Raw genomic sequence first — 23,564 nt, forward strand, 5'->3', positions numbered from 1 at the left:
TCTCTCATTAGACTGTGAAGTTCTGAAGAATAGGAGCTGTGCGCCTGGCTCAATGCTGGATACATAGTGGACATTCAGTAAATGCTTGTTGAATGAATCACTGACCTGCGAAAGTGTTCATGGAGGAAGAAGTGAACTCTCCACTCTTTCCACTCAACCCCTTCATTACCCTTCCTCGTCTACTTTAGGGAACTTCTCCTAAATAATTTCTAGCCAACTGATCTAATCTCCATCTGACTATCCTCCATCCCAGCTCCCTTCTGATATTCCCTGACTTTAATAAAGTTAGCCTCAGGTTATTTTTTCATTTCCCTTTTTATTTCTCGATTCTTTCTATGGCGTCTCTAACTCTGCCCAGTTTGTCTGAAGGTCTCCTTCTCTTTCCTCTCCTTTTTTCCAATTCAGCATCTTACGCATCTCATATATCACGTGTAAGTACATAACATACAGTTCTCAAGTGATTTCCCCTTTTTGGCACTTGAATCTCCATCCCTCCATTTCCCAAATCTTCCCCCCATGGCTATGCCCCCGACTCCACATGTGCATAGCTTTTGTTCAGGACAAAGGGTGGAAGGCCCTCTTTGGTGCGGTTAGGCAGCCAAACCGTTTTAAGGACTAGACATTTACAGGCTATGCAGGAGAGTCAGACCTCAGCGCCAAGCCTCAAAAGGTTTGCGGAGCGGCGACACTCCATAAATGACACCACTTTCTTTTACATCTTCAAACCTAACTCAGTAAGCCACAGAAGTCCACGAAAAAGGTAAAAAGTTCACCGATAGGGAACGACTCAAGGCGGGGCGTACAGGGCCTGGCAAGCCCCGGCGACGGCCTCTCCGCCCTCATGAACTTCCGCCCCCAGCACCTCCTCCGCTCACACCCGAGGACGCCCGCGAGCTACGCAACGCGGCGGTGGCGTGCGCGGCCCTGGAGGCGGAGCCCAGGGGGTAGCTGGGAAGCGACGCAGGACGTGCGTGCGCACGTACGTGCTCGCTCACGGTGGCGGCGGCGGATCGGAGAGGCCAGAGCCGGAGACCGAGCTGGGATCGGGCCCCGGGCGGGGGCGGTGCGAGCGGCGCCAAGCGGATCCTGGGGGCGGGGACGGAGCCGGGGCGGGCGGGACTGGAGCGGAGCCCGGGAACGAGGCGGGAGGTCCCAGGGTCTCGGGTTGAGGGGGTGGAGTCGCACTTCGTCGCCGCGGGGGTGCCGGGACTCCGGCCGCAGTGCCGCCGCCATCACGGACTTCCTGTGGGACAAGCGCACGGGCCTCGCCGCCAGAACGGTGAGCGCGCAGCCTGGCGGGCCGCGGGGCCGCGCGGAAAGATGGCGACCGCGGGGCGGGCGGGGATAGGATTGGATTGGGGGCAAAGGACTGGGGCGAGATTAGGAAAGGAGGAGGGTTGAGACCTGTGAAGCAGCAGAGGTGAGGAGTGGGGAGATAAGGTGGAAGATCGGCCTGCCTTAGATGTGTCCGGAAGACCTATAGGTAACTTGGGAGGGATCGGAGTAGGAGAAGGGGTGATGGAGTAGGGATAGGAGTGTCTCCAGAGATGAGAGAGAGCAGAATGTCAAAGTTGGACTAAGGCTGGAGAGAGGGAAGACACCACCGTGTCACCTGGAGGTTATGGCAAGAGTTTGACTCTAGGAGTTAGTTCTGGGTTTTCTGAGTGAGAAAGAGAAAAGAAGATTTGGAAGTTGAGAAAGGATGTAGGCTGGAGATGGTTTGGATTGGGGAGAGGCCTGTGAGGAACTTCCGTGGCAGTATGTATATGGTGACATTTATGTGGTTATGCTTGACAAGGTTAGATTACCTGGGAGAATCTTGTACTTAGGTTTCCTTGGTTCCTTAGTGTGCTGTTAGGTCAGGAATGAATCAAATGTCACCCTCCTCCTCAGTTTGAGGAGGTTGGGAAGAAGTAGCTCAGAATGGGAGCCAGATGTGGGAGTCATTAAGCCTTTTCCACAACTCCTCTCACCAGCCTTCACCAAGACGTCTGTCCCTGGCCCCGTTTCATTTTATTCTGCCCTCCTATTCTCATCTTCCTGGATTGTGACAGTGATTTCTCTCTTGATTCTTTCTTTGAAGGGAAGAAAGGATTTGTGCACCATGCCATTCAATAACTGGAAAGTGGCCAGCTTTTAGCCACATAGTTCTGACATTAATTAAAAACCAGTTATTCTGTACTTCCTAAGCACAAGAGAGGAGAGGCCAGATGGGCAGCTGACTGCAGCTTGGGGCCTGCTGTATTAAAATCTCTCCAGGGGGATTTGGCCAGAGATGTGAGGGATGATTAAGTTAGTTGGAAGGGCCAGACCCAGATCCCTGGAACTTGCTTTGCTTATATTTGGTATTCACTGCTATATGTAGAGACCTGGTAAACTGGATTCCTGCCCTCGGGACCTAGATGGTCTAGTTGAGGAGATAATATACACTCAATGACTGATAACATGTATCATAATAGTGTATACTAAAGCTTTATTTTGTTGCGTTGTGAAGAACTCAGCATGGCACAGTCTATTTTAGATCCCAGCAGTCTCCATCACTTGCACAGTCTCACCTGTAATGAGCTGTGACCCAGACCTGAAGGTCTTCCTGGAGCCATGTTTGAGGAAAATCAGAGTAGAGCAGTGAGCTGAGTCGGGGGGGGTTAATTAGCGATTGGGGGCAAGAGGGAGGCTTCCCAGAGTTTGTTGCCAGAGTGAGTAGGTTCACTCACCCTGGATAGGTACTCCATTGAGCAGGAATTGTAAGCAGAGAGGAAGACGAAGGACGTTGTGGGTGGTAAAAAGAGGTAGAAATAAAAGCAGAGGGGCTGGCCCCGTGGCCGAGTGGTTAAGTTAGCGCGCTCCGCTGCAGGCGGCCCACTGTTTCGTTGGTTCGAATCCTGGGCGCGGACATGGCACTGGTCATCAAACCACATTGAGGCAGCGTCCCACATGCCACAACTAGAAGGACCCACAACGAAGAATATACAACTATGTACCAGGGGGCTTTGGGAAGAAAAAGGAAAAAATAAAATCTTTAAAAAAAAAAAATGAGACTTTCTGAGTTTTTTAAAAAAAAATTTAAAAATAAATGAAAGCAGAAAGCAGCTTAGCATCTCTGGAGCAGCCAGTCCTTGGAGGGGACTTGTGAAAACTCAGCTTTTCCCACTATTTCTGTTTTTCCTTCCCTTGCAGATGCCTCATCCCCGAAGGTACCACTCCTCAGAGCGAGGCAGCCGGGGGAGTTACCATGAACACTATCGGAGCCGAAAGCATAAGAGACGAAGAAGCCGCTCCTGGTCAAGTAGCAGTGACCGGACACGACGGCGCCGGCGGGAAGACAGCTACCATGTCCGTTCCCGGAGGTGAGGCCTCAGGAAGGGAAATTCATACTCAGGGTCACTCACTCATTCATTTGTTTAGCAAAGATTTAGTGGTTACATGCTAAGCAGCTGGGTGAAGAGGATGTTCCAGATGGATATCAAAATAAGCCACTTGTACTTCAGGGAATGCTTTCCAGGGAATATGACATCTAAGCTTGTCTGAAGCACAAAGAAGTGTCCCAGGCAAAGGGAAAACAAGTGCAAAAGACTTGGGGCCAGAGGGAGCTAATGAGCTAATAAGACAAAGTTAGGTCTGCATGGTTTCCATAACTTAGGGGCACGTTCAGTGGGAGGGATGGGCTAGGGATAGTTGGGAGCAAAGCTGGATGTCAGTTGGGAAAGGCTCGAGAAAGAAATGGCTCTTTGTTCGACTGAATCACTGGAGAGGAGGAGGAGGCCCTAGAGGGAGTTGTTTTGCACATCTCTTTGCAGAGGTTGTGGTGACACACGGGTGTGGGGTTCCTCCTCTGTGCTTAGTTATTTCTCTGGTCCTCTCAGAGCAACTTGATGAGTGTCTGAGAGCAGTTTTTCTAGCATTACTCCTTGTCCTCACTGAGGGAAGACTTGTCACATGGTGTGGCAAGGAATGTGGCCTGAACAGATGTACCTAATGGGTGTTTGTTGTTCAACAGCAGCTATGATGACCGTTCATCAGACCGGAGGGCATATGACCGGCGATACTGTGGCAGCTACAGGCGCAACGACTACAGCCGGGATCGGGGAGAAGCCTACTATGATGCAGACTACCGGCATTCCTACGAGTATCAGCGGGAGAACAGCAGTTACCGCAGCCAGCGCAGCAGCCGGAGGAAGCACAGACGGCGGAGGCGACGCAGCCGGACATTCAGCCGCTCATCTTCGGTGAGTGCCAGCCCAGGCTCTTCCTCTCCCCACCCTCCTTCAGGCCTCTAGAACCCTGGTAAGTGAGAGGCGTCCTTGTTCTCAGCTGAGCATTGGGGCATGAACACTGAGGTGGGCACTGAGTCTGTCTACTCTCCTGGAAGCTCTCCAACTCTTGGAGAGCCCTGGAATCTGCTTTGGAGATGGACGGGCACAGAGCATTCGTGAACCCCAGTGCCCTCCCTGGCATGCTGGGCTTATTGTGTTGGGAGCAGCTCCTCCACCCCAGAGGCCTCCACTCTAATGGGGACCTTGCTTGTGAACTGCCTTTCTCTCCCAAGCCCTGGGCTCCATGGCCCCCTCAACAGGTGGGCTTGGGTGGGGGCAAGGGGAGATCTGTGCCCGCCTGCAAGGGCATTGTGTAGAGCATGGGGTTGTGGGTGACATTCGCAACGACACCACTTCTCTGCTCTGCCCGTGCCTCTCCCAGTTCCTGTTTTGGGTTTGGGACTTGGGATTATGCGCCGCTCTCTCTTCTCACCCCAATCCGCCTTACTGCATCTGACGTGTTCCCTTCCACTGTCCCCCATCATCGTCTGTCCCCCCTGGCTGGGCGCCTGTGACCGGTGACCCCTCCACCACCCACCCCGCCTCCCTCCGGCCCCCGCTCCGACACCTGGCTTGCTCCGACCCCCCCCGCCCCCCGACAGCAGCACAGCAGCCGGAGAGCCAAGAGTGTAGAGGACGACGCTGAGGGCCACCTCATCTACCACGTCGGGGACTGGCTACAAGAGCGATGTACAAGCCAAATCGTAACAATCCTATAGCCTGTAATGGTCCCATAGCCATCCTAACGTCCCGAGCCAACCCAAGTCACAGCCTCTTTTGCCTTTTCTCAGTGGTGTTGTTTATCTGGGTGGTTTGAGTTGCTGTTGAGAATTGACCTCTGCTGTCCACTCCCAGCTCTCATGGCCCCTGGGTTAAAGGTGGTGGGAATCACACAGGGGTTTTCTTCCCCTGTGACCATCTGTATCTGTTCCCCCTTCCTTCATCTCACCCCAGGTTGCTGTGCCCTTTCTTCTTCCAACTCAGCTCATTCCCCTTCTTCTCTCCCTCCCTCTCCCCGACCCTGCTCTTTTTCGTTTCAGATGAAATTGTAAGCACCTTGGGAGAGGGGACCTTTGGCCGAGTTGTACAATGTGTCGACCATCGCAGGTAATTGTCAGCCCCTTCTCTACTCCACACCTCTTAGGCATGAAGAGGTAGTGAGGGTTATCTGGAGGGTTTTTTTGCTAATTAGCAAAAGGTAGGATTTCTTAATCCCCAGACAGCCCTTTTCAATTTGAGATGTTCTTGAGAACCCAGCAAAAGCCTTTTCTGCCAACCTACAGGGGTGGCGCTCGAGTTGCCCTAAAGATCATTAAGAATGTGGAAAAGTACAAGGAAGCAGCTCGACTTGAAATCAACGTGCTGGAGAAGATCAATGAGAAGGACCCTGACAACAAGAAGTAAGCAAGCAAAGGAGTGTGGGGGAGTCTGAGAGGCTCCACACCTGCACAGGAGAATCTTCCAGACCTGGGTTAGGCAGGCAGGAGATTCCTAGACCTCCTCATTCATTCATTTTTGGTTCATCATCTTAGAGCAGTAGAACATTAGGGCAGGAAGGGAGGCTGTGTGGCATTCTCTAATCCATTCCCCTTGTTTTCAGGGCAGTTAGATTGCTCTGCAGTTTGACCCCAGCCCAGGATGGCCTTTGTGGGGATATACCCTGGAAATGGCCCTGAGACTGAGAATCAACATTTTCATCAAAAAATTAATTGAGTTTTTTATATGTAATTTAATGTAAACAGCCATTTATATGTAACATTTCTTTTCACACACATTTATAAACCAAATACGGAATAAGAGCATTAAACAAAGACAAAATAAGACAACAGGTATAGTGGACCCAGTGGTTGCTGATGGTGAGTGAATTTCTGGAGTGAGAGCTGGGGTAGGGATTTAAGAGTGACACTTTGATGATTGAGGGTCCACACTAGAGCCTGGCACTCAGTAGCTCTTCACAAATTGGAATTTTTTTAACTATTTAAAATGTTGCAGGAAAATGGTTTGAAGCTTGGCACATAGTACCTCTCTTCTTGGGTCTGCCAGAAAGGCCATTCCTTACCTGAACTGAATTTTGTTGTTAATACTAGCTGGCATGTTTTTACACAAGTATGTGGAATCAACAGCTATGCAGTCCTCCTTGTTGGAGGGGGTGGTGGGCAATTGGGAGCTCATCAGACATCCCCCTCCCCCATCTCTCTTCCCAGCCTCTGTGTCCAGATGTTTGACTGGTTTGACTACCATGGCCACATGTGTATCTCCTTTGAGCTTCTGGGCCTTAGCACCTTCGATTTCCTCAAAGACAACAACTACCTGCCCTACCCCATCCACCAAGTGCGCCACATGGCCTTCCAGCTGTGCCAGGCCGTCAAGTGTGAGTGGGGCGGGCCGAGGCGGACTCTGGGGCAGCCCCTCCCTCCATTGGACCTCTTCTGTCTCAACTGTGCACTGGTGAAGCCCCTAAACAGTCACCTCGATTATCTGCAGTCCTTTTATTCACTGTCATGTTGACATCTCCTCTTCTGACTTCACTCCTTGACTGATGTCTTCACCATCACTGATTGCTTTTACTCCGCATCCAACCTAGCAGGAGCTGCAAGAGAAAGCTTTTGAAATCAAAGCACTTAATTACCTCTCTTTTTCTTCATTCCCCTTTCTTGGGAAAGTCTAAGTCAGGTAGCAAGCACAAAGAGACAGAAGGACTCTTCAAGCTACAGGTTGACATTTGTCTGAGCTGAGATGCTCTCCATTACCAGCACAGCAGGTGGGAGCAGAGAATTTAGTTCAGCCAAGGGGCCAACTAGGGAATCCAGACTAGTACATAATTCCTCTTGAGTCTTCATCACAGTACACTTTCGCAGAGTTGATTTCACAGAATGTCTGATACACACATATGTGAAAGTCAGTACAAAAATACAACCCATAGCAAGCTATCCTTTTACTTCAGTGGAGAACGACATACATGTATCTTACATTAGTGAACGCAGGGCTTTTTAGACCAGGCATTTCATTTGGATGTAGAACGCAAAGCAGCCTAGTGATTCTGGACCTGCCTCCTCACCAGCTTTGTGCTAGGTGACGAAGCGTGGGGTCAGCTGGTGCCAGTTAGCCCTGGCTGCCTGGACCAACCCTGACCTGGCCTTCTCCCCTGCAGTCCTCCATGATAACAAGCTGACACATACGGACCTCAAGCCTGAAAATATTCTGTTTGTGAATTCAGACTACGAGCTCACCTACAACCTAGAGAAGGTATGATGGACAGGCCTACCCCTTGGCCACTGAGGGCAGGCAGCTGTGCCGCTGTGCCTTTCTCGTAGCCCTTTCTGTCCTCCCTTTTACTACTTTCTCCACATTTTCTCCCACTCTGGCTCCAACTCAGTAAAACCAGAGTACCAGAATAGATTGAAAGGGAGAGATTTAAGAAGACTTAAATTGGAAGAGAACTGGGAAAAAAGAGCTCAGTTAACTTTTCAATAGAGTGAAAATGCTTTTAAGGTTCTTGGTTTGGTCTTCTTTCTCTTTTCTATACGGAAAGCTCAGCTGCCTTGACTAACTGGAGATATTAGAGATCTCAGCTAAGGAAGCCCTCCTTCCCCTCCTATACCTGTTAGATATTTTCAGAAAAACTGTACACCAGTCGCTTGGGTATAGTTTTCAGATACATAGAGACTTGCATGCTATGCCGTAATTATTGCTTAATCCTCTTCCTTCCCAGCTGCTAAAGCACTCTGCTGGGTATGGGGGAGGCTGTAAAGCAGGAGATTCTCCGGCATATTTGGGAGCAGGCAGGAGGTCAGAATTGCTTTTTTAAGGTTCAGAAGCACTTTAGAAAATAGTGGTAGAATCTCAGTGTGTGGTGCAGAAGTTCATTCTCTTCCTACTTTGCTCCTAGAAGCGAGATGAGCGCAGTGTAAAGAGCACAGCTGTGCGGGTGGTAGACTTTGGCAGTGCCACCTTTGACCATGAACACCATAGTACCATTGTTTCCACTCGCCATTACCGAGCACCAGAGGTCATCCTCGGTAAGGTGGGGGAGGACAAGGTTGTCCAAGTATGTGAGGGGGTATGGTGGTGAGGGTGGGACCTCTCCTAAGCCTCTAAATTCCTTTTCCCTCCCATTCCTACCCAGAGTTGGGCTGGTCACAGCCTTGTGATGTGTGGAGCATAGGCTGCATCATCTTCGAGTACTATGTTGGCTTCACCCTCTTCCAAGTAAGTGGTGGGTTGTCTTATGTGACCATCTGGCATTCTTGTACCTGATTTCATTGTTGTCTGCTCAGGACGTGCCTGCCTGCTTCTCCACATTGCTTATCTTCCTGGCAGCTAGTCCTCAGCATCCCCTTCCTAGTCCCATGCTCAGTTCTGTCTTTGTTTCTCAGACCCATGACAACAGAGAGCATCTAGCCATGATGGAAAGGATCTTGGGTCCTATCCCTTCCCGGATGATTCGAAAGACAAGGTGAACCTTGAGTGGGAGGGACTTTACTCTTTTCTTTCCACAAATTGGCCTTTATCACATTATTTTCTTTCTTCTTTGACACCTCCCCTTCCCCCAGCTACTCTCAGATGAGGGAATAAGGGAATTACCCCACAACAAGGGGAACCTCCTGATTCCTCAACTCCTCCTTCCCCTCTAGGAAGCAGAAATATTTTTATCGGGGTCGCCTGGATTGGGATGAGAACACATCAGCTGGGCGTTACGTTCGAGAAAACTGCAAACCACTGCGGGTGAGCCCAGCTGGGGATAAATAGTGCCCACCACCCAGAGGTCACTCCTTCTGAAGGTGTTTTGCCCCTGGAATGCGTTTCACAAGCAGAGGGTTAGGAAACAAGGGGAGTCAAAACTGAAAGAAAACTTCTTTTGTTAATAGAAGAGAGAGAAAAGTGATTTTATGGAGGGAAGGAGGTTAGACAGCCATGTCTTTCCTCAGCCAACCAGAGATCAAAGCAATGTCCTGGATTCTTTAGGTCAGACAGAAAAGAATAAACTACCTTTGAAGAGCTTACATTTTAATGAGGAGCTAAAGAAGATTCATGAAGTTGACAAGGATATACAAGTAGAAAGAACTTTCAAAGAGTATGAAGGAGTAATTGTGCTAGTGGGAAGGTAGGTTGAGCTATAATATCAGAAACGTTGGTCATGGTGTGGTCGTGGTAAGGTAGCATTCATAATAGTTGCAAGCAGAGCCTTGAATCCTCCACGATTGAAAGCTAGGGCCTTGAAGAAGAAGGTAGGGTTTGTAAGGCATCCTGCCTCACCTTTTTCCTGCCCTCCATCACCAGCGATATCTGACCTCAGAGGCAGAGGAACACCACCAGCTCTTCGATCTGATTGAAAGCATGCTAGAGTATGAGCCTGCTAAGCGACTGACCTTGGGTGAAGCCCTTCAGCATCCTTTCTTCGCCCGCCTTCGGGCTGAGCCACCCAGCGCCAAGTTGTGGGACTCCAGTCGGGATATCAGTCGGTGACGATCAGGCCCTGGGCCCCCCTGCATCTCTAACAGCAGTGGGTGTCCAGTCCAGGACACTGGTGCTTTTTTATACAAGAGAACAGAGCCGGAGCCTGCTCCTTCCTCCTGGCTCCCTATATACCTGTGAATATGTGAAATAGTGTAAATATGAAAGAACTTGTACCTATCGCTTCAACTCCTGCCTTGTACATAATGCTATTCCATCCTGCACTCTTCCCACCCTCACCTGCCCCTTCACAGTTGAGTTGGATGGGCGCAGAATGAGGTAACCAGGTGGCACCTATCCCATGTTTTATAAGGAATTTTGTACAGTCTTTGTGAAATAAAATGACGTGCTTCATCTGACCCCCATCCCTAGGGTTTGAGGTTTGGGGATGGTGGGGTGGAGGGATGAGAAGATTTGCAACCTTCTGAGTTTGGTTATCAAGGGAGTCCCATCTTACCCTCCAAAATTAGAGTCTGGCCACCAGTTTATCTGTCCAGTTTGTCTCAGGAGAGGGTAGTGATGGATAGGATATCTTGCAGGTTAGAGTGGAGAAGGGTTATAAGGTGGTACTTCTCTGATCTGGAATAATGAGGTTGGGAAAGAGGTCCAACTACTATAGCATTAGGCCCCAGGATAGAGCCAGAAAGCTAGGTAAAAAAACTTCATCAACTGGGCTCTTAGGAGGCTGCCGCTACCGGCCGGAGTACTCCCGTCGTACATCTCGGGAAACAGGACGGAGCGGGATTCTGACGCGAGGTTTGCTGGGAGGTGTAGTTCGCTGGTGGAGGGAAGTCACGGGGTGAAGGGGCGGTACTTGGCTACGGGGACGAAGTTGGAGGTGTTACAGGGAGCACTTCCGTCTTTGCCTTTAGCTAAGACGCAGGCGCAACCCGCTGCTGCTGCGGGGATCCTTGCGACTCTTCCGGTGGGTATAACCAATCCTTGCAGAGAGAAGCGGGGCGGACCGAGAGGAGCGGAGGGAGCTCTGAGAGCTGCCGCCACTGCCGCGGCAGGGGCGTGGAGGGCAGGGGGCGGCCCGGGCCGTAGTTGGTAACATGGCTCAAAGCAAAGACGGTGGAAACCCCTTCGCCGATCCTGGCGAGCTTGACAACCCCTTTCAGGTGACTTGCGCCAGTCTTTGGCAGCTGGATTGACTCTTCTCGGTTCTGGAGGGTCGGGCTAACTTGTTTTCCCTTTCGTGACATTCGATCCGGGGAAGGATCGCCACGTGGGGGTGATGGTCACTCCAGACTAGTGAGCACCCTGGGGGGCGGGTCCTGCCCCTGTAAGGAGCTGGTACTGATAGTGTGGGGTGAAGGATTGGGGGCAAATGTTGGGACAACAGCGTGGCCCACAAAATGCAGTCCTTGGAGCCACAAACAATTTAGAAAGAGGCCCCTGTGAGTTCTCCCAGAGGCACCAGGTGCCAGCTGAGCCCCAGGTCTCTCCCCGCAGGACCCAGCTGTGATCCAGCACCGACCCAGCCCGCAGTATGCTACGCTTGACGTCTACAACCCTTTTGAGACCCGGGAGGTGAGATTCTGGAGAGCACAGGAGGGCAAGAAAGGGTAGGGTGTGTCAGGAAGCCCACTCTGTTGGAGTACAGGGGACTGTTCTGCATGCAAAGGGAGCAGCACCAGGATTTTATCTCCCTGAGAGTGGCTAGTCTGCCATGGGATGCCTTATCCTTCTGAAGACAGCAGGGCCAACGATCCATCCGGTTTGAGTCCTAAATGTCAGTCCCAGGAAGACCTGGAGTCTGGCAGGGCCTGAACCAAGACCCTGTCTGGGAAGGCTGCTTTAAAGAAATTAAAAGATGGGGTTGGTTGGAGTTGAGGAGAAAACAAACTATGCCTAGGTGTGCAATTAGAAGATGAGGAATAAGGACGGCTAGCCCTTTTTATCCTACTGGAATAGAAAATGGTAAGAGTTTTTAAAAGTTAAGGAGGTAGATAGGGTAGAAGTGTTTTGAGTCCTGGCTAAGGAATTTGACGTAAGGTGTGATAAGGGCTGCTGCAGATGGTAAAAGTTCTCTGCTATAAACTAAACACAAGAATTAGCTTCTAACCACTGGAGGAGAGGCTGCTGCCTTTGGTAGTAAGTTGTGCGTCTAAAGGTGTTCCGGCAGACTGCAGATCCCTGTGTTAAGAGGGGCTAGATGATCCCTAAGGTCTTTTCCAAACCCAACAGCCACCGCCAGCCTATGAGCCTTCTTCTGCCCCTGCCCCGCTGCCTCCACCCGTGGCTCCCTCCTTGCAATCCTCGAGAAAGCTCAGCCCCGCAGAACCCAAGAACTACGGCTCCTACAGCACCCAGGTAAAGGGGGTGTCTGGTGGGGGTTGGGGAGAGGGGCCAGCCTGGGGGCCCAGGACTCACTTCTCCTTCTGCTCATTCTCGGCAGGCTTCAGCTGCAGCAGCCACAGCTGAGCTGCTAAAGAAGCAGGAGGAGCTCAACCGGAAGGCAGAGGAGTTGGACCGGAGGGAGAGAGAGCTGCAGCATGCTGCCCTGGGGGGCGCAGCTCGTAAGTGTATCCTTGGTAGGGTAGGGGAAGGCATCTGACAGTTTCAAAGGAGCATAAAAGGGCCTAACAGCGTGGGTGCTGGAACCAGATTGCTGGGTTTCAATTTGGGTGCTATTGCTTACTAACCGTGAGCTCTTAGGCAAGTTACTTAATCTTGAGTGCCTCAATTTCCTTACTTGTAAAATGAGAATAATGTTTGTACCTGTTTGACAGGATTGTTGTGAGGGTTAAACAAGATCATCTATACAAAGCGTTTGGCACAGTGCTTAAAAGTTATAAATAATAATAAACAGTATTATTTTTACCACTCTCCTTTGTCTCCTCAGACCTGAATTGGAGATAGAAGAGAAGACGTGGGGGCGGAAGGAATGGGGAGTGATTCCTTTGTTGGTCTCTCCCTTACTCCTGGGTCCTCCTGCTCTCTTTGTGCCTTACAGCTCGACAAAACAATTGGCCCCCTCTACCTTCGTTTTGTCCAGTTCAGCCCTGCTTTTTCCAGGACATCTCCATGGAGATCCCCCACGAATTTCAGAAGACAGTATCCACCATGTACTACCTCTGGATATGTGAGTAGTGAGAAGCCTTTTGGGAGGAAAAGCACAGGTAGTAATTTGTACATCTTTCCTGCCCTGGAGCCCACTCACCCAGAACCAGACACTTCACCTCTTCTCAGCATTCGAGTTTAAGGCTCATTCTTCCAGGTATCTTCCTGGGTTACTCCTTTTATAGTATTTAGGACTTATCCTCCAGTCTTTTGCCCTCTCCCCCTTTCCTTGTCCTCATGCATAAATGTATTCTGAATCCTTTAAATGTCTGCAAAGGGGATCACACATGATTGAGATTTGCTCGCTCTGCCTCCCCTGTTGAGTTGAGATTCTGTGAAAACAGAAGCTGCGTTCCTTTCCTGACTCTGCCATGTTTAGTGAGGATTGTGGGGTGGGCTTATGTGGGAAGGAGCTTTCATTGCAGTCCAGAAGGACCCATCAGCCTGTCCCTCTGTTCCTTAGGCAGCACTCTGGCTCTTCTCCTGAATTTCCTCGCCTGCCTGGCCAGTTTCTGTGTGGAGACCAGCAATGGCTCAGGCTTTGGACTCTCTATCCTCTGGATCCTCCTTTTCACTCCCTGCTCCTTCGTCTGCTGGTACCGCCCCATGTATAAGGCTTTCCGGTAAGTTGGGGGACGGGTGAAGCAGGACCTTGGGCCGGCCCCCGTCTGCTCCTCCAGCCCTAATTCTTCTCCCACCCTCCCAATTTTTTCTCCTTGCAGGAGTGACAGTTCATTCAATTTCTTCGTTTTCTTCTTCATTTTCTTCGTCCAGGATGTGATCTTTGTCCTGCAGGCCATTGGCATCCCAGGTTGGGGGTTCAGGTCTGTGAGGCTGCCATCTACCCTCACCCCTTCCTCCCGCTCTAGACCAAGTCAGCGCTGGATGCTGGGGTAGAAGTTGTTCAGAGAAAGGAAATGCAGTTTTTATTCTTGGGAGGTGCTAGTTTAGCACCAGAGACAGGACGTTCTTCTAGGGTGGAGAGAGCCCAGATGGAACTCTAGAGAGATGTAGATTGAGGGGAAGAAGGCTGCCTGTGGTCAGTCTGAGAAGGCCTATGTAACTGTGGTTGAAGAGGGGAGGGAGAATCCTCAACAAAAAGGTCTTTTTGGGGGGGGCTGGCCCCGTGGCCAAGTGGTTAAGTTCACATACTCTGCTTCGGCGTCCCAGGGTTTCATCAGTTCAGATCCTGGGGGCGGATATGGCACCACTCATCAGGCCATGCTGAGGTGGCGTCCCATATAACACAAGCAAAAGGACCTGCAACTAGAATATACAATTATGTACTGGGGGGCTTTGGGGAGAAAAAGAAGGAAAAAAAAGAGGAGGATTGGCAGCAGATGTTAGCCTAGGGCCAATCTCCCTCAAAAAAAAAAGATTAGAAGGGTCTCTTTGGAGTGAGGATGTCTGGAAGAGCTTGGAGAGCTAGGAGCTAATGGTTCAGAAGCTAGAATTAAACTATGAAGAGAGTGGACATAGTTTGAGATTGGGGTACGTGGAAAGCTGCCAGACTGACAGGGGAGCGACCCCTGATGAGATGCGTGGGAACAGGCATGTTTGCAACATAACTGATAGAGAAGTTGGGATGACAGAGACCCAGCTGTGAGCAGCCCCTCTTCACTGCTGTATGCTTTCCCTTCCTGATAGTGGCTGGATCTCTGCTCTGGTGTTGGTGGGGCCCAACCCAGCTGTAGCTGTGCTCATGCTGCTGGTTGCCCTGTTCTTCACTGGCATCGCTGTGCTGGGAATTGTGATGCTAAAGCGGGTGAGAGGCTATGTGGAAGGTGGGGCCAGGAGAATGAGATCATGTGTCCCTAGGGACCTGGGTGGAACATTCAGGAGGAACTGGGGAGGGCCAGGCTGATGGGCGGGTTCTCAGCTAATGGACCTCTTGGGGGGGTGGGGGGGGCGGGTGAGTGTGTTTTGTGGTGTGTGTGTGTGTGTGTGTTGAGAGGAAGCCAAAAAGGAAAAGCTAGAGTAGCAGACTGGTGAGTGGTAGTGCTGGTTTTAGGTCAGAGTGGAGTAACAGGGGCCAGAACATGCTGTAATCTCTGCCCTCTACTTGCAGATCCACTCCTTGTACCGCCGCACAGGTGCCAGCTTTCAGAAGGCCCAGCAAGAATTTGCTGCTGGTGTCTTTTCCAACCCTGCGGTGCGAACCGCAGCTGCCAATGCAGCCGCTGGGGCTGCCGAAAATGCCTTCCGGACCCCGTGATCCCTGACTGGGATGCTCTGGCCTTGCCATTGAGGGAGCTGACTTGGCCCCCATCCCTGAGGCCTCTGGGACTTGGTGAGACATCACTACTTGATGTCTCCTCCGTAGTGCTCCCAATCCCAGGGCCATGACTGCTGAAACTGACTTAGGGGTGTGTGGAGCCCACTGTGACCTAGTCACTGCTTCCCCCTACCACCCCCGAATCACGCTGCACTGCTGCCCTCTCACATGCCCCAACCCAGCTTCCCTCTGCTGTGCCAAGCCTGTTGCTTCGGTTATTTAAATAAAAAGAAAGTGGAACTGGAACTCAAATCTCCGTTTCTGAAATTTTTATTGGGAACTAGGCCTTACGGAAGAAAAGGAGAGTGTGGAGGAAACTGGAGTGGAAGCAGAATGTGAACACCAGAGGGAAGGTGGGACTTGGCTTTGGCGTAAGCTGAGAGCTGCTGAGGGCGGGGCAGCAGAGCCTAGTGGCTGGCGCAGGAAGTGGGAGGGAAGTCGTGGAATCGGGATCCGCCTGCTGTCCGTTCTCCCCACCCTCTCCATTAATGACGGGCGAAGAGCCGCTGCCTCTGCCGGGAACGAAGCGGGCCCAGGGGTCTGAGAAGCTGGGTGGGTCTCGAGGGGGTGCCGAAAGGGTTGTTAACTCGAGTGTGGATCCGGAGAGAGGCAGGGGCTGGGGACCGCTCGCCAAATGGGAAGAGAAGGCCAGCTTGCCTTGCCGCCGACCCCTGCTCCCCGCCCCACGGAATCTCTGGCCCGGACAACAACTCCCGAGGTGCACCGCGCCTTCCCCCGCCGTCACGCCCCTCCTCCCGCAAGATCGCCATCCCCCGCCTCCAGACCCCGACCTACTGCAACCCGAGCTGGGAGAGCGGAGCGTGGTGGGGAGGGGACCCGGGCGGGCGACCCAGAAGACGGCGGCGCCGCGGCCTCTCCCCACCAGGCGGCCTCGGATCCCACTGGACACTCTGAGGGCACACCGACCGCGCCTCTAGAGTCACCCCACGCCGACCCTTCCCCTCTTCTCTAGACTTCTTTCCCATCATTCTCGCCTTTACCTTCCCCACCCTTCCCTAGGTTCCGCACCGCCGCCCTCTCCTCACTCCCGAACCGGCCCTTCTCGGCGGTGCCCCTCTTCCCCAGGGAGATGCGATGAGCCGGTGCCCCCGCGTCCTCCTCGCCGTCCCGGGCACGGTGCCCGTCCAGTGCCTGTGGTGGGGAGGGAGCATTCCGCGGCCCCTCCGTGACGCCCCTCTTTTGGGACCCCCCGCAGCTGGAGTCCCTGGGCCATGCCCCAGGGGACCCAGCCAGAGGGTGGGCTCTAGAGCGAGGTGGGTGGAGAGAAGGAAGGACGGGGCCTTGGGCGCCTCTGAGATGCTCCCAAGCGCCAGGGGGTGCCGAGCGAGGCTCAGGCAACCGGGCGGCAGGCATGATGCCCTCGCCTAGTGACTCCAGCCGCTCGCTGACCAGCCGGCCCAGCACCCGGGGCCTTACCCACCTTCGCCTCCACCGACCCTGGCTGCAGGCCCTGCTCACGCTGGGGCTGGCCCAGGTGCTCCTGGGCATCCTGGTGGTCACCTTCAGCATGGTGGCCTCCTCCGTCACCACCACTGAGAGCATCAAGAGGTCCTGCCCGTCTTGGGCTGGATTCTCGGTGAGTTGGGTGCACAGTCGTTGGGTGGGGGAGGCTCCTTGGGCCCCACCCCTCCACACCAGCTGCCAGTCCAAATCCTGGCCTCTCCTCCCTCTCCTGGTCCTTTCCCACCTTATAGGGCTGGGTGCACCCTGTGGTGAGGGGCTCACTCAGGTGCCTCCCCTGCCAGGCTGAGCCTGTGCCCACTCTGTCCCCAGCTGGCGTTCTCCGGGGTGGTTGGCATTGTGTCCTGGAAGCGGCCATTCACTCTAGTGGTAGGTGCCAGGGTCTGGTGCCCACTGGGAGGCAGGTGCCCAGCACCTGAGGGGATGCCCATTTATGCCCTCAAGAAGGGAATTGGCTCTCCAGTTTATGCCAGCCAGGCACAAATGTCTGAAGGAGGGTGGCTCCATCCGTGGTAGAGGGGTACTCCTGAGGGTCCAACCCTGAGTCTGCACCCTGTTTCCCCAGATCTCCTTCTTCTCCTTGCTTTCGGTGCTTTGTGTCATGCTCAGCATGGCTGGCTCTGTTCTCTCCTGTAAGAATGCTCAGCTGGCCCGAGACTTCCGAGACTGCTCCATGGTGAGATTTGAGGATCCAGAGCCAGAAAGAACTGGTTGGGGGAGGTGTACGGGACACCTGGGTTTGTCCTGACTCGGGCTACCTCACCCTCTCCACTCCCACTCAGGAAGGAAAGGTCTGTGTGTGCTGCCCCTCTGTTCCCCTACTCCGGCCCTGTCCAGAGTCAGGGCAGGAACTGAAAATTGCCCCTAACTCCACCTGTGATGAAGCCCGAGGGGCCCTCAAGGTAAGCATGCACCTCCCACCTCTGCCATTCCTTCCTCCCCCACCATCCTCCTGATTCTCACCCTTTCCTCCCCTCCTGGGGTCCTCACAGGCCCGGAACATGTGGGCTTTGTCACTCCCCAGACCCCTGTCACATCGTTCTTCTCTCTTTCCTTCCCCAGAACCTGCTCTTCAGTGTCTGTGGGCTCACCATTTGTGCTGCTATAATCTGTACCCTCTCAGCTATTGTCTGCTGCATCCAGATCTTCTCCCTGGACCTCGTTCACACGGTGAGGGGGCACCTGGGGTCACGGCCAAGGAAGGATGATGGAGGGTACGGGTGTGTGTGCTCAAACTAGGCTTGAGGGGGTGGTAGCTACAGTGCTGGCTTCTGAGCACCAGGGGCTGTGGGTCATCTATTAGATGTGTCTATTGTAGGGATGGGTAGGGAGTCCAAGGAAGACTGAGGAGGGGAATGACAGGAGTAAGAGAAGTATGTGATGCTAGTCTGGGGCCAGAGGAGGGGGCATCAGAGAGTGGGACTGGAAGTTGAGCAGAGTCAAGAAGGTCCTAGATGGGGATGGGGACAAAGTGTTGATGTTCTGGTGGGAACAGAGAACAGGGGACAATTCTGGGTGCAGATGGGGCCATAAAAAGGAGGAATTTCTAGATGGGCAGGGTCAGAGCCGGAGATCCTGGGTGGGGGGCAGGATTAGAGGAGGAGCTGGTTCTGGCTGTGGGAAGGGCTTCTTGGAGGGGACGGGGCCGGAAAAATGCAGACCAGAGAGGAGTTTGGGAGCCAAGGAGCTGTATTCCCAGAAACCAGGTTTGTTGACTTGCTTGCTCCTCAGCAGCTGGCCCCTGAGCGCTCAGTGTCAGGCCCACTGGGGCCTCTGGGCTGTACATCATCGCCCCCAGCCCCTCTCCTACACACCATGCTGGACTTGGAGGAATTTGTACCGCCTGTGCCCCCGCCACCCTACTATCCCCCAGAGTACACCTGCAGCTCAGAAACAGACGCACAGAGGTGAGGCCTGGCAGAGTCCTGTGGGGGAACTAAGGAGGGGACTGCGGCTGTGGCCTGGCTTGCTGGGGAGGGATCTTTGTGGAGGAGGAGTTCTTTTCCAGGCTTTGATTCTCTCCCTTGTCCTGCCAGCATCACCTACAATGGCTCCATGGACAGCCCGGTGCCTTTGTACCCTACTGATTGCCCCCCTTCTTATGAGGCCGTCATGGGGCTACGAGGAGACAGCCAGGTGAGAGAGGGCTTGGTGTGAGCTGGGGAGCCAGGGATAGAGCCTGAAAAGCTGAGTGAGCTGCAGTCACTGGAGAGAGATAATAATAGTTCTCCTGAGCTTTATAGCAGTCGCACATCTGCTGTCATCTTTGATCTTCCCTAGAGCCTGGTGAGCTGGGTGGGGTAGGAACTATTATTTCTATGTCACAGATGTGGCAACTGAGGCCCACATCAGTGACAAAGCTGGACTGGAATCTAGCTCTCCAGAGCTCGTCTAGCACATGGGTCTGACTATATCAGTATGCAGGGCTAGACCCCCGACCCTTGTATCTTCTGCAGGCCACTCTGTTTGACCCTCAGCTTCATGACAGCTCCTGCATCTGTGAGCGGGTGGCCTCCATTGTAGACGGTGAGCAGAAAGTGGGGAGTGTGGACAAGGGCCAGCCTACCTGGGGTAGCAGAGCTGGATGGGGGCAAAGAAGGGGGAGACAAGGCTGATGGTTTAGGGACAAGTGAGAGCTCTGGCTTCTTAGACCCTGGACTTACCTGTCTCCTTGAAGATAAAACTGGAGACAGAGTGGCCCCTGAGCGGCTGGGCCTGAGAAAAGAGGAACTGCCTGGGCCTGGCCAGGCTGGTGCTACCCAGCACCCCCTGCCGCCCACAGTGTCCATGGACAGCGGGTCCCTGGTGCTGTCGGCCATCGGTGACCTCCCCGGGGGCTCGAGCCCGTCGGAGGACTCGTGCCTGCTGGAGCTGCAGGGCTCCGTGCGCTCCGTTGACTACGTGCTCTTCCGCTCTATTCAGCGCAGCCGCGCCGGCTACTGCCTCAGCCTGGACTGTGGCCTGCGGGGCCCCTTTGAGGACAGCCCCCTGCCACGGCGGCCCCCGCGGGCTGCCCGCTCCTATTCCTGCTCTGCCCCTGAGGCCCCACCCACACTGGGTACCCCCACAGCCGCCCGCAGCTGCCACCGGCTGGAGGGCTGGCCACCCTGGGTGGGACCCTGCTTCCCAGAGCTGAGGCGGCGGGTCCCCCGGGGAGGCAGCCAGCCAGCTGCGGCCCCTCCCACCCGAGCCGCCACTCGCCGCTTCAGCGATAGCTCAGGTTCCCTCACCCCACCACCGGGGCACCGGCCTCCTCATCCGGCTCCCCCGCCACCGCTGCTGCTGCCACGGTCCCACAGTGACCCAGGCATCACCACCTCCAGCGCCACCGGTGAGCACCCCCTCCCCCCGCAAGGTTCAGGAGAGGGTAGGCACTGGGAGTTGGAGGGCCAGTGACTGTTGAGGTCCCTGAGGAGGAAGAAGGGGTGAGTTCACTCTTGCAGGAGACACTTCTGGAATGCTCACCTCCTAGAATCACAGCAATAGCTTAGTGGCTGAAAGAGGAGGATTTGTTTTTTGAAACCCAATTCCATAGCTCCCAGCTTGGGCTAGTTACCTGCCCTCTTCAAGCCTCATTCTCACCTGTAAAACAGGTATAATAATAGGACCCAAACCAGAGGTACCATAGAGTTACTGAGAAATGAGATCATGCAAGTAAAGTGTTCAGCTCTGGCACAGAGAGTGCTCACTATTACCATGATGGGCCAGGTCCTGGAGTGCATGCAGCCGTGAAGGATACCGCCTTGTCCCTGTCTCAGTGGATTGTACAGTCTAGTTGCTGGCAGAGATGGGCAGAGATGATGCCCCCTTGGTTGGGGATGGGGAGTGGGAGCTGTGAAAGCTCCTCTGGGCTTGAGATCTCACAGGAGGGTGATGGGATGGGCAGGCGTGTCCACTGAGCTCTCCTACTTAGTCCCTGTCCCTTTCTCTCCCCAGCTGACTTCAGGGACCTTTATACCAAAGTGCTTGAGGAAGAAGCTGCTTCCGTTTCCTCTGCAGATACAGGTCAGGCGTGTGGTTGGTGCCCTGGGGTCGGGGCTGGGGGAATGCTGCCGGGCCCTCTCTGTACCTCCCATTCCACCACTCTCCCTCTCCGTCTCTCTCCAGGGCTCTGCTCTGAAGCCTGCCTCTTTCGTCTAGCCCGCTGCCCTTCCCCCAAGTTGCTGCGTGCCCGCTCAGCCGAGAAACGGCGCCCTGTGCCCACCTTCCAGAAGGTCCCCCTGCCCTCTGGCCCTGCACCTGCCCACTCCCTGGGGGATCTGAAGGGCAGCTGGCCAGGCCGGGGCTTGGTCACGCGTTTCCTCCAGATGTCCAGGAAGGCCCCAGACCCCAGTGGGATTGGAGCCCATGGGCATAAACAGGTAGGAGTTAGGGGAGCCTGGGAAGATACCCAGGAAAGCCTGGAGCTTCAGGTTGGGCCACACTGATGCCCTCTCCCGTGTCCCCCTGTAGGTGCCCCGGAGCCCGTGGGGCCGACCAGGCCGAGAGAGCCTCCACCTTCGAAGCTGCGGCGATCTGAGCTCCGGCTCCTCCCTGCGGCGCCTCCTGTCTGCCCGACGGCTGGAGCGTGGTACCCGCCCCCACAGCCTCAGCCTCAATGGGGGCAGCCGGGAGACTGGGCTCTGACCTGGGCTTCTTGCCACACTGAACACATCCAGATGAATGCTGGGGCCACAGGCACCAGCTGGTTGGGACCAGCGGCCCCTTGCACTGGCTGACACAAAAAACCTGCTGAACACCCCCAGAAGTATCCCTTTCCCTCCTACCTCCAGGGGCTCCTGCTGCTTGCCTCTGCCCCTCGGTCTGGGAGAGCTTCTGTCCTGTGCTGCATGGGTATGCAGGCTGTGGGGAGAGAGGCCCCTGCTTACAACATTGAGAAGGAAGATAAAGTCCTGACCCCCAGCATGAGAGGAGCACTGATTTGCCAGGGGCACTATGGCCAGGGCGAAGGCATGTCCCGGGTGTTTAAGCTCAGGGGGCTGTGTGCCTGTGCAATGGGGTGGTGAGGCTTGAAGAATGAGAAAGATCTGGGTGGCCATTCAGCTCCGCTACCTCTAGCTGCATGACCTTGGGCAAGTTACTTAACCTCAGTTGCCTGATCCATAAAACATTGTGAGGACGAATGTTTGTAAAGCTCTTAACATACTAAGTAAGCCTTCAATAAATTTCAATTTTCCCCTTCTCTTCTGGATCATTCTTTATCATCAATGAAATTTGTTCTAGTGGGGCTGGCCCTGTGGCCGAGTGGTTAAGTTTGTGAGCTCTGCTACTGTGGCTCAGGGTTTCACCAGTTCGGATCCCGGGTGTGAACCTAGCACCACTCATCAGGCCGCGCTGAGGCAGCGTCCCACCTGCCACAACTAGAAGGATCCACAACTGAAGATACATAACTATGTACTGGGGGCTTTGGGGAGAAGAAGGAAAAATAAAATCTTTAAAAAAAAATAAAATCTTTAAAAAAAAAAAAGAAAGAAATTTGTTCTAGCATCTCTCATGGTTAAGAAAACTCTCGCAGGCCCGTCCTAGGCCGAGCGGTTAAGTTCGTGCACTCCGCTTAGGCAGCCCAGGGTTTCACAGGTTCGGATCCTGGGCATGGACATGGCACCGTTCATCAGGCCATGCTGAGGCAACATCCCACATAGCAGAACCAGAAGGACCTACAACTAGAATATACAACTACGTGCTGGGGGGCTTTGGGGAGAAGAAAGGAAAAAAAAAAAAAGACTGGCAACAGATGTTAGCCAATCTTTAATTAAAAAAAAAAAAACTCTTGCAAGACACATATTTATTTCCAGCTACCACACTGTATCTCTGTTCCTTTTTATTTCAAGCTATTTGCTCTTCCCTCCTTCTGCTTGAACATCCATTCTCTCCTCACCTACTCCCATCAGGCTGTTTCCCGTACCTCTCTCCAGGCACTGCTCTTGACAAAGTTTTCAGTAACCAAAAAGGTATCAGACCCAGTGGCCATTTCTTGGCTTGCATCTCACTTGACCTCTAAGAAGTATTTAACCCAGAGAATCGGCATTTTTCCTCTTGAATTTTTTCCCTTTCTTGCCTTAAATACATCATATTCTCCTATTTTTCCTCCTATTTCACTCTCCCGGTATCCTTTCCCAGCTTTTCCACCTCTGCTGCATCACTTAACACTGGAGGTCCTCAGGCCTCTCCCCTTGGCCCTCTTCTCTTCTGCCTCCACTCGGCCTGTAGGTAGCCCTACCAGAATGCACGGCTTTAATGCCATTTATGTGTTCGTGGATAACTCCCTCCTTGACCTCTCCATGAGCTCCAACCTCCAACTTGACATCTCTGCTTCAGTGTCTAATGGGCACCTCAGACTCAACATGGCCACAACTGAACTCTTCATTCCCAGCCCCCGGCCCCTGTTCCTCTTCCACTGCTCCCATCTCAATTAATGGCACCACCATTTGCCCAGCTGCACATTCCAGAAGCTTGGGAATCATCCTGATTTCTTCTTTTCCCTCATCCAACACACCCAGTTCTATCCTTAATTCATCCATGTCTCACCAGCTACCTAGTTCAAGCCACCACCCTCTCTTCCAGCCTCTGAACTGATCTGTTTCCACACTTCTGAACAATCCATTCTCCACTCAGCAAGGTGATAAGAAATCACATCACATCAAGGTTCTGCCTAAACCTTCTGGCTTCCCATTTTATTTAGAAGAATTCCAAACTCCTTAAAAGACCATGGTCAAATACAATCTGGTCCACTCTGCTTCAAATCGCCTCACATAAGAACTTTTGCACTTGCTTTTTCCCAAGCATGACGCGGTCTTCCCTATGGCTGTTGCCTTTGCCTAATTGAGGTCTTAGTTCCATTCACACCTTCTCACTGAGGACTCCCCAGTCGGTCTATCACATTGCCATGTTGTTTTCAGCACTTATCACTATCTAAAATTGTCTCCTTTGTTTTTGTCTGTGTCTTCCCATAGAATGTCAGCTCCTAAGAGCAG

The 23,564-nt window shown here is 53.2% G+C and overlaps 3 protein-coding genes across 18 annotated transcripts; all 3 read left to right on the forward strand.

Moving 5' to 3' along the window:
* The first annotated feature begins 978 nt into the window (after nt 1–978).
* On the forward strand, nt 979–10,126 carry CLK2 (CDC like kinase 2). 5 transcript variants are annotated; one of them, XM_005610042.4, is made up of 13 exons: nt 979–1,279; nt 3,178–3,347; nt 3,998–4,226; nt 4,916–5,003; nt 5,354–5,420; nt 5,597–5,713; nt 6,518–6,684; nt 7,465–7,559; nt 8,203–8,332; nt 8,440–8,522; nt 8,690–8,769; nt 8,948–9,038; nt 9,594–10,126. In XM_005610042.4, the coding sequence occupies exons 2-13, from the start codon at nt 3,178–3,180 to the stop codon at nt 9,777–9,779; spliced, it is 1,503 nt and encodes a 500-aa protein (XP_005610099.1). In that variant the 5' UTR covers nt 979–1,279; the 3' UTR covers nt 9,780–10,126. The 5 variants fall into 5 exon arrangements, with proteins under 5 accessions (XP_005610099.1, XP_001494779.2, XP_005610100.1 ...); XM_001494729.6 differs by having other exon boundaries at nt 982–1,279; nt 4,919–5,003; XM_005610043.4 differs by having other exon boundaries at nt 990–1,279; nt 4,001–4,226.
* Nucleotides 10,127–10,659: 533 nt separating this feature from the next.
* On the forward strand, nt 10,660–15,360 carry SCAMP3 (secretory carrier membrane protein 3). The gene is made up of 9 exons (XM_001498730.7): nt 10,660–10,888; nt 11,223–11,300; nt 11,958–12,083; nt 12,169–12,289; nt 12,727–12,855; nt 13,297–13,456; nt 13,556–13,657; nt 14,481–14,598; nt 14,902–15,360. The coding sequence occupies exons 1-9, from the start codon at nt 10,823–10,825 to the stop codon at nt 15,046–15,048; spliced, it is 1,047 nt and encodes a 348-aa protein (XP_001498780.1). The 5' UTR covers nt 10,660–10,822; the 3' UTR covers nt 15,049–15,360.
* An 8-nt stretch (nt 15,361–15,368) lies between these two features.
* On the forward strand, nt 15,369–21,772 carry ENTREP3 (endosomal transmembrane epsin interactor 3). 12 transcript variants are annotated; one of them, XM_070267037.1, is made up of 12 exons: nt 15,369–16,705; nt 16,903–16,959; nt 17,156–17,266; nt 17,373–17,492; nt 17,653–17,760; nt 18,322–18,497; nt 18,627–18,726; nt 19,047–19,116; nt 19,268–19,921; nt 20,527–20,595; nt 20,698–20,951; nt 21,043–21,772. In XM_070267037.1, exons 1-12 carry the CDS (start codon nt 16,481–16,483, stop codon nt 21,214–21,216), a joined length of 2,118 nt encoding a protein of 705 aa, XP_070123138.1. In that variant the 5' UTR covers nt 15,369–16,480; the 3' UTR covers nt 21,217–21,772. The 12 variants fall into 12 exon arrangements, with proteins under 12 accessions (XP_070123138.1, XP_070123140.1, XP_005610102.1 ...); XM_070267039.1 differs by having other exon boundaries at nt 20,731–20,951; XM_005610045.4 differs by having other exon boundaries at nt 19,373–19,921.
* The last annotated feature ends 1,792 nt before the right edge of the window (nt 21,773–23,564 follow it).

The sequence above is a fragment of the Equus caballus genome, chromosome 5 (genome assembly GCF_041296265.1).
Source record: "Equus caballus isolate H_3958 breed thoroughbred chromosome 5, TB-T2T, whole genome shotgun sequence".
Classification (NCBI taxonomy): domain Eukaryota; kingdom Metazoa; phylum Chordata; class Mammalia; order Perissodactyla; family Equidae; genus Equus; species Equus caballus.

Excerpts from the sequence above, each read along its gene's own strand:
- CLK2 (XM_005610042.4), top strand. The coding sequence starts at position 3,178 with ATGCCTCATCCCCGAAGGTACCACTCCTCAGAGCGAGGCAGCCGGGGG. Across the intron at positions 4,227-4,915 it reads CATTCAGCCGCTCATCTTCG|CAGCACAGCAGCCGGAGAGC; the intron begins GTGAGTGCCAGC and ends GCCCCCCGACAG. Across the intron at positions 9,039-9,593 it reads AAAACTGCAAACCACTGCGG|CGATATCTGACCTCAGAGGC; the intron begins GTGAGCCCAGCT and ends CTCCATCACCAG.
- SCAMP3 (XM_001498730.7), top strand. The coding sequence starts at position 10,823 with ATGGCTCAAAGCAAAGACGGTGGAAACCCCTTCGCCGATCCTGGCGAG. Across the intron at positions 13,658-14,480 it reads ATCCCAGGTTGGGGGTTCAG|TGGCTGGATCTCTGCTCTGG; the intron begins GTCTGTGAGGCT and ends CCTTCCTGATAG. Across the intron at positions 14,599-14,901 it reads GAATTGTGATGCTAAAGCGG|ATCCACTCCTTGTACCGCCG; the intron begins GTGAGAGGCTAT and ends CTCTACTTGCAG.
- ENTREP3 (XM_070267037.1), top strand. The coding sequence starts at position 16,481 with ATGATGCCCTCGCCTAGTGACTCCAGCCGCTCGCTGACCAGCCGGCCC. Across the intron at positions 19,922-20,526 it reads CACCACCTCCAGCGCCACCG|CTGACTTCAGGGACCTTTAT; the intron begins GTGAGCACCCCC and ends TTCTCTCCCCAG. Across the intron at positions 20,596-20,697 it reads CGTTTCCTCTGCAGATACAG|GGCTCTGCTCTGAAGCCTGC; the intron begins GTCAGGCGTGTG and ends GTCTCTCTCCAG.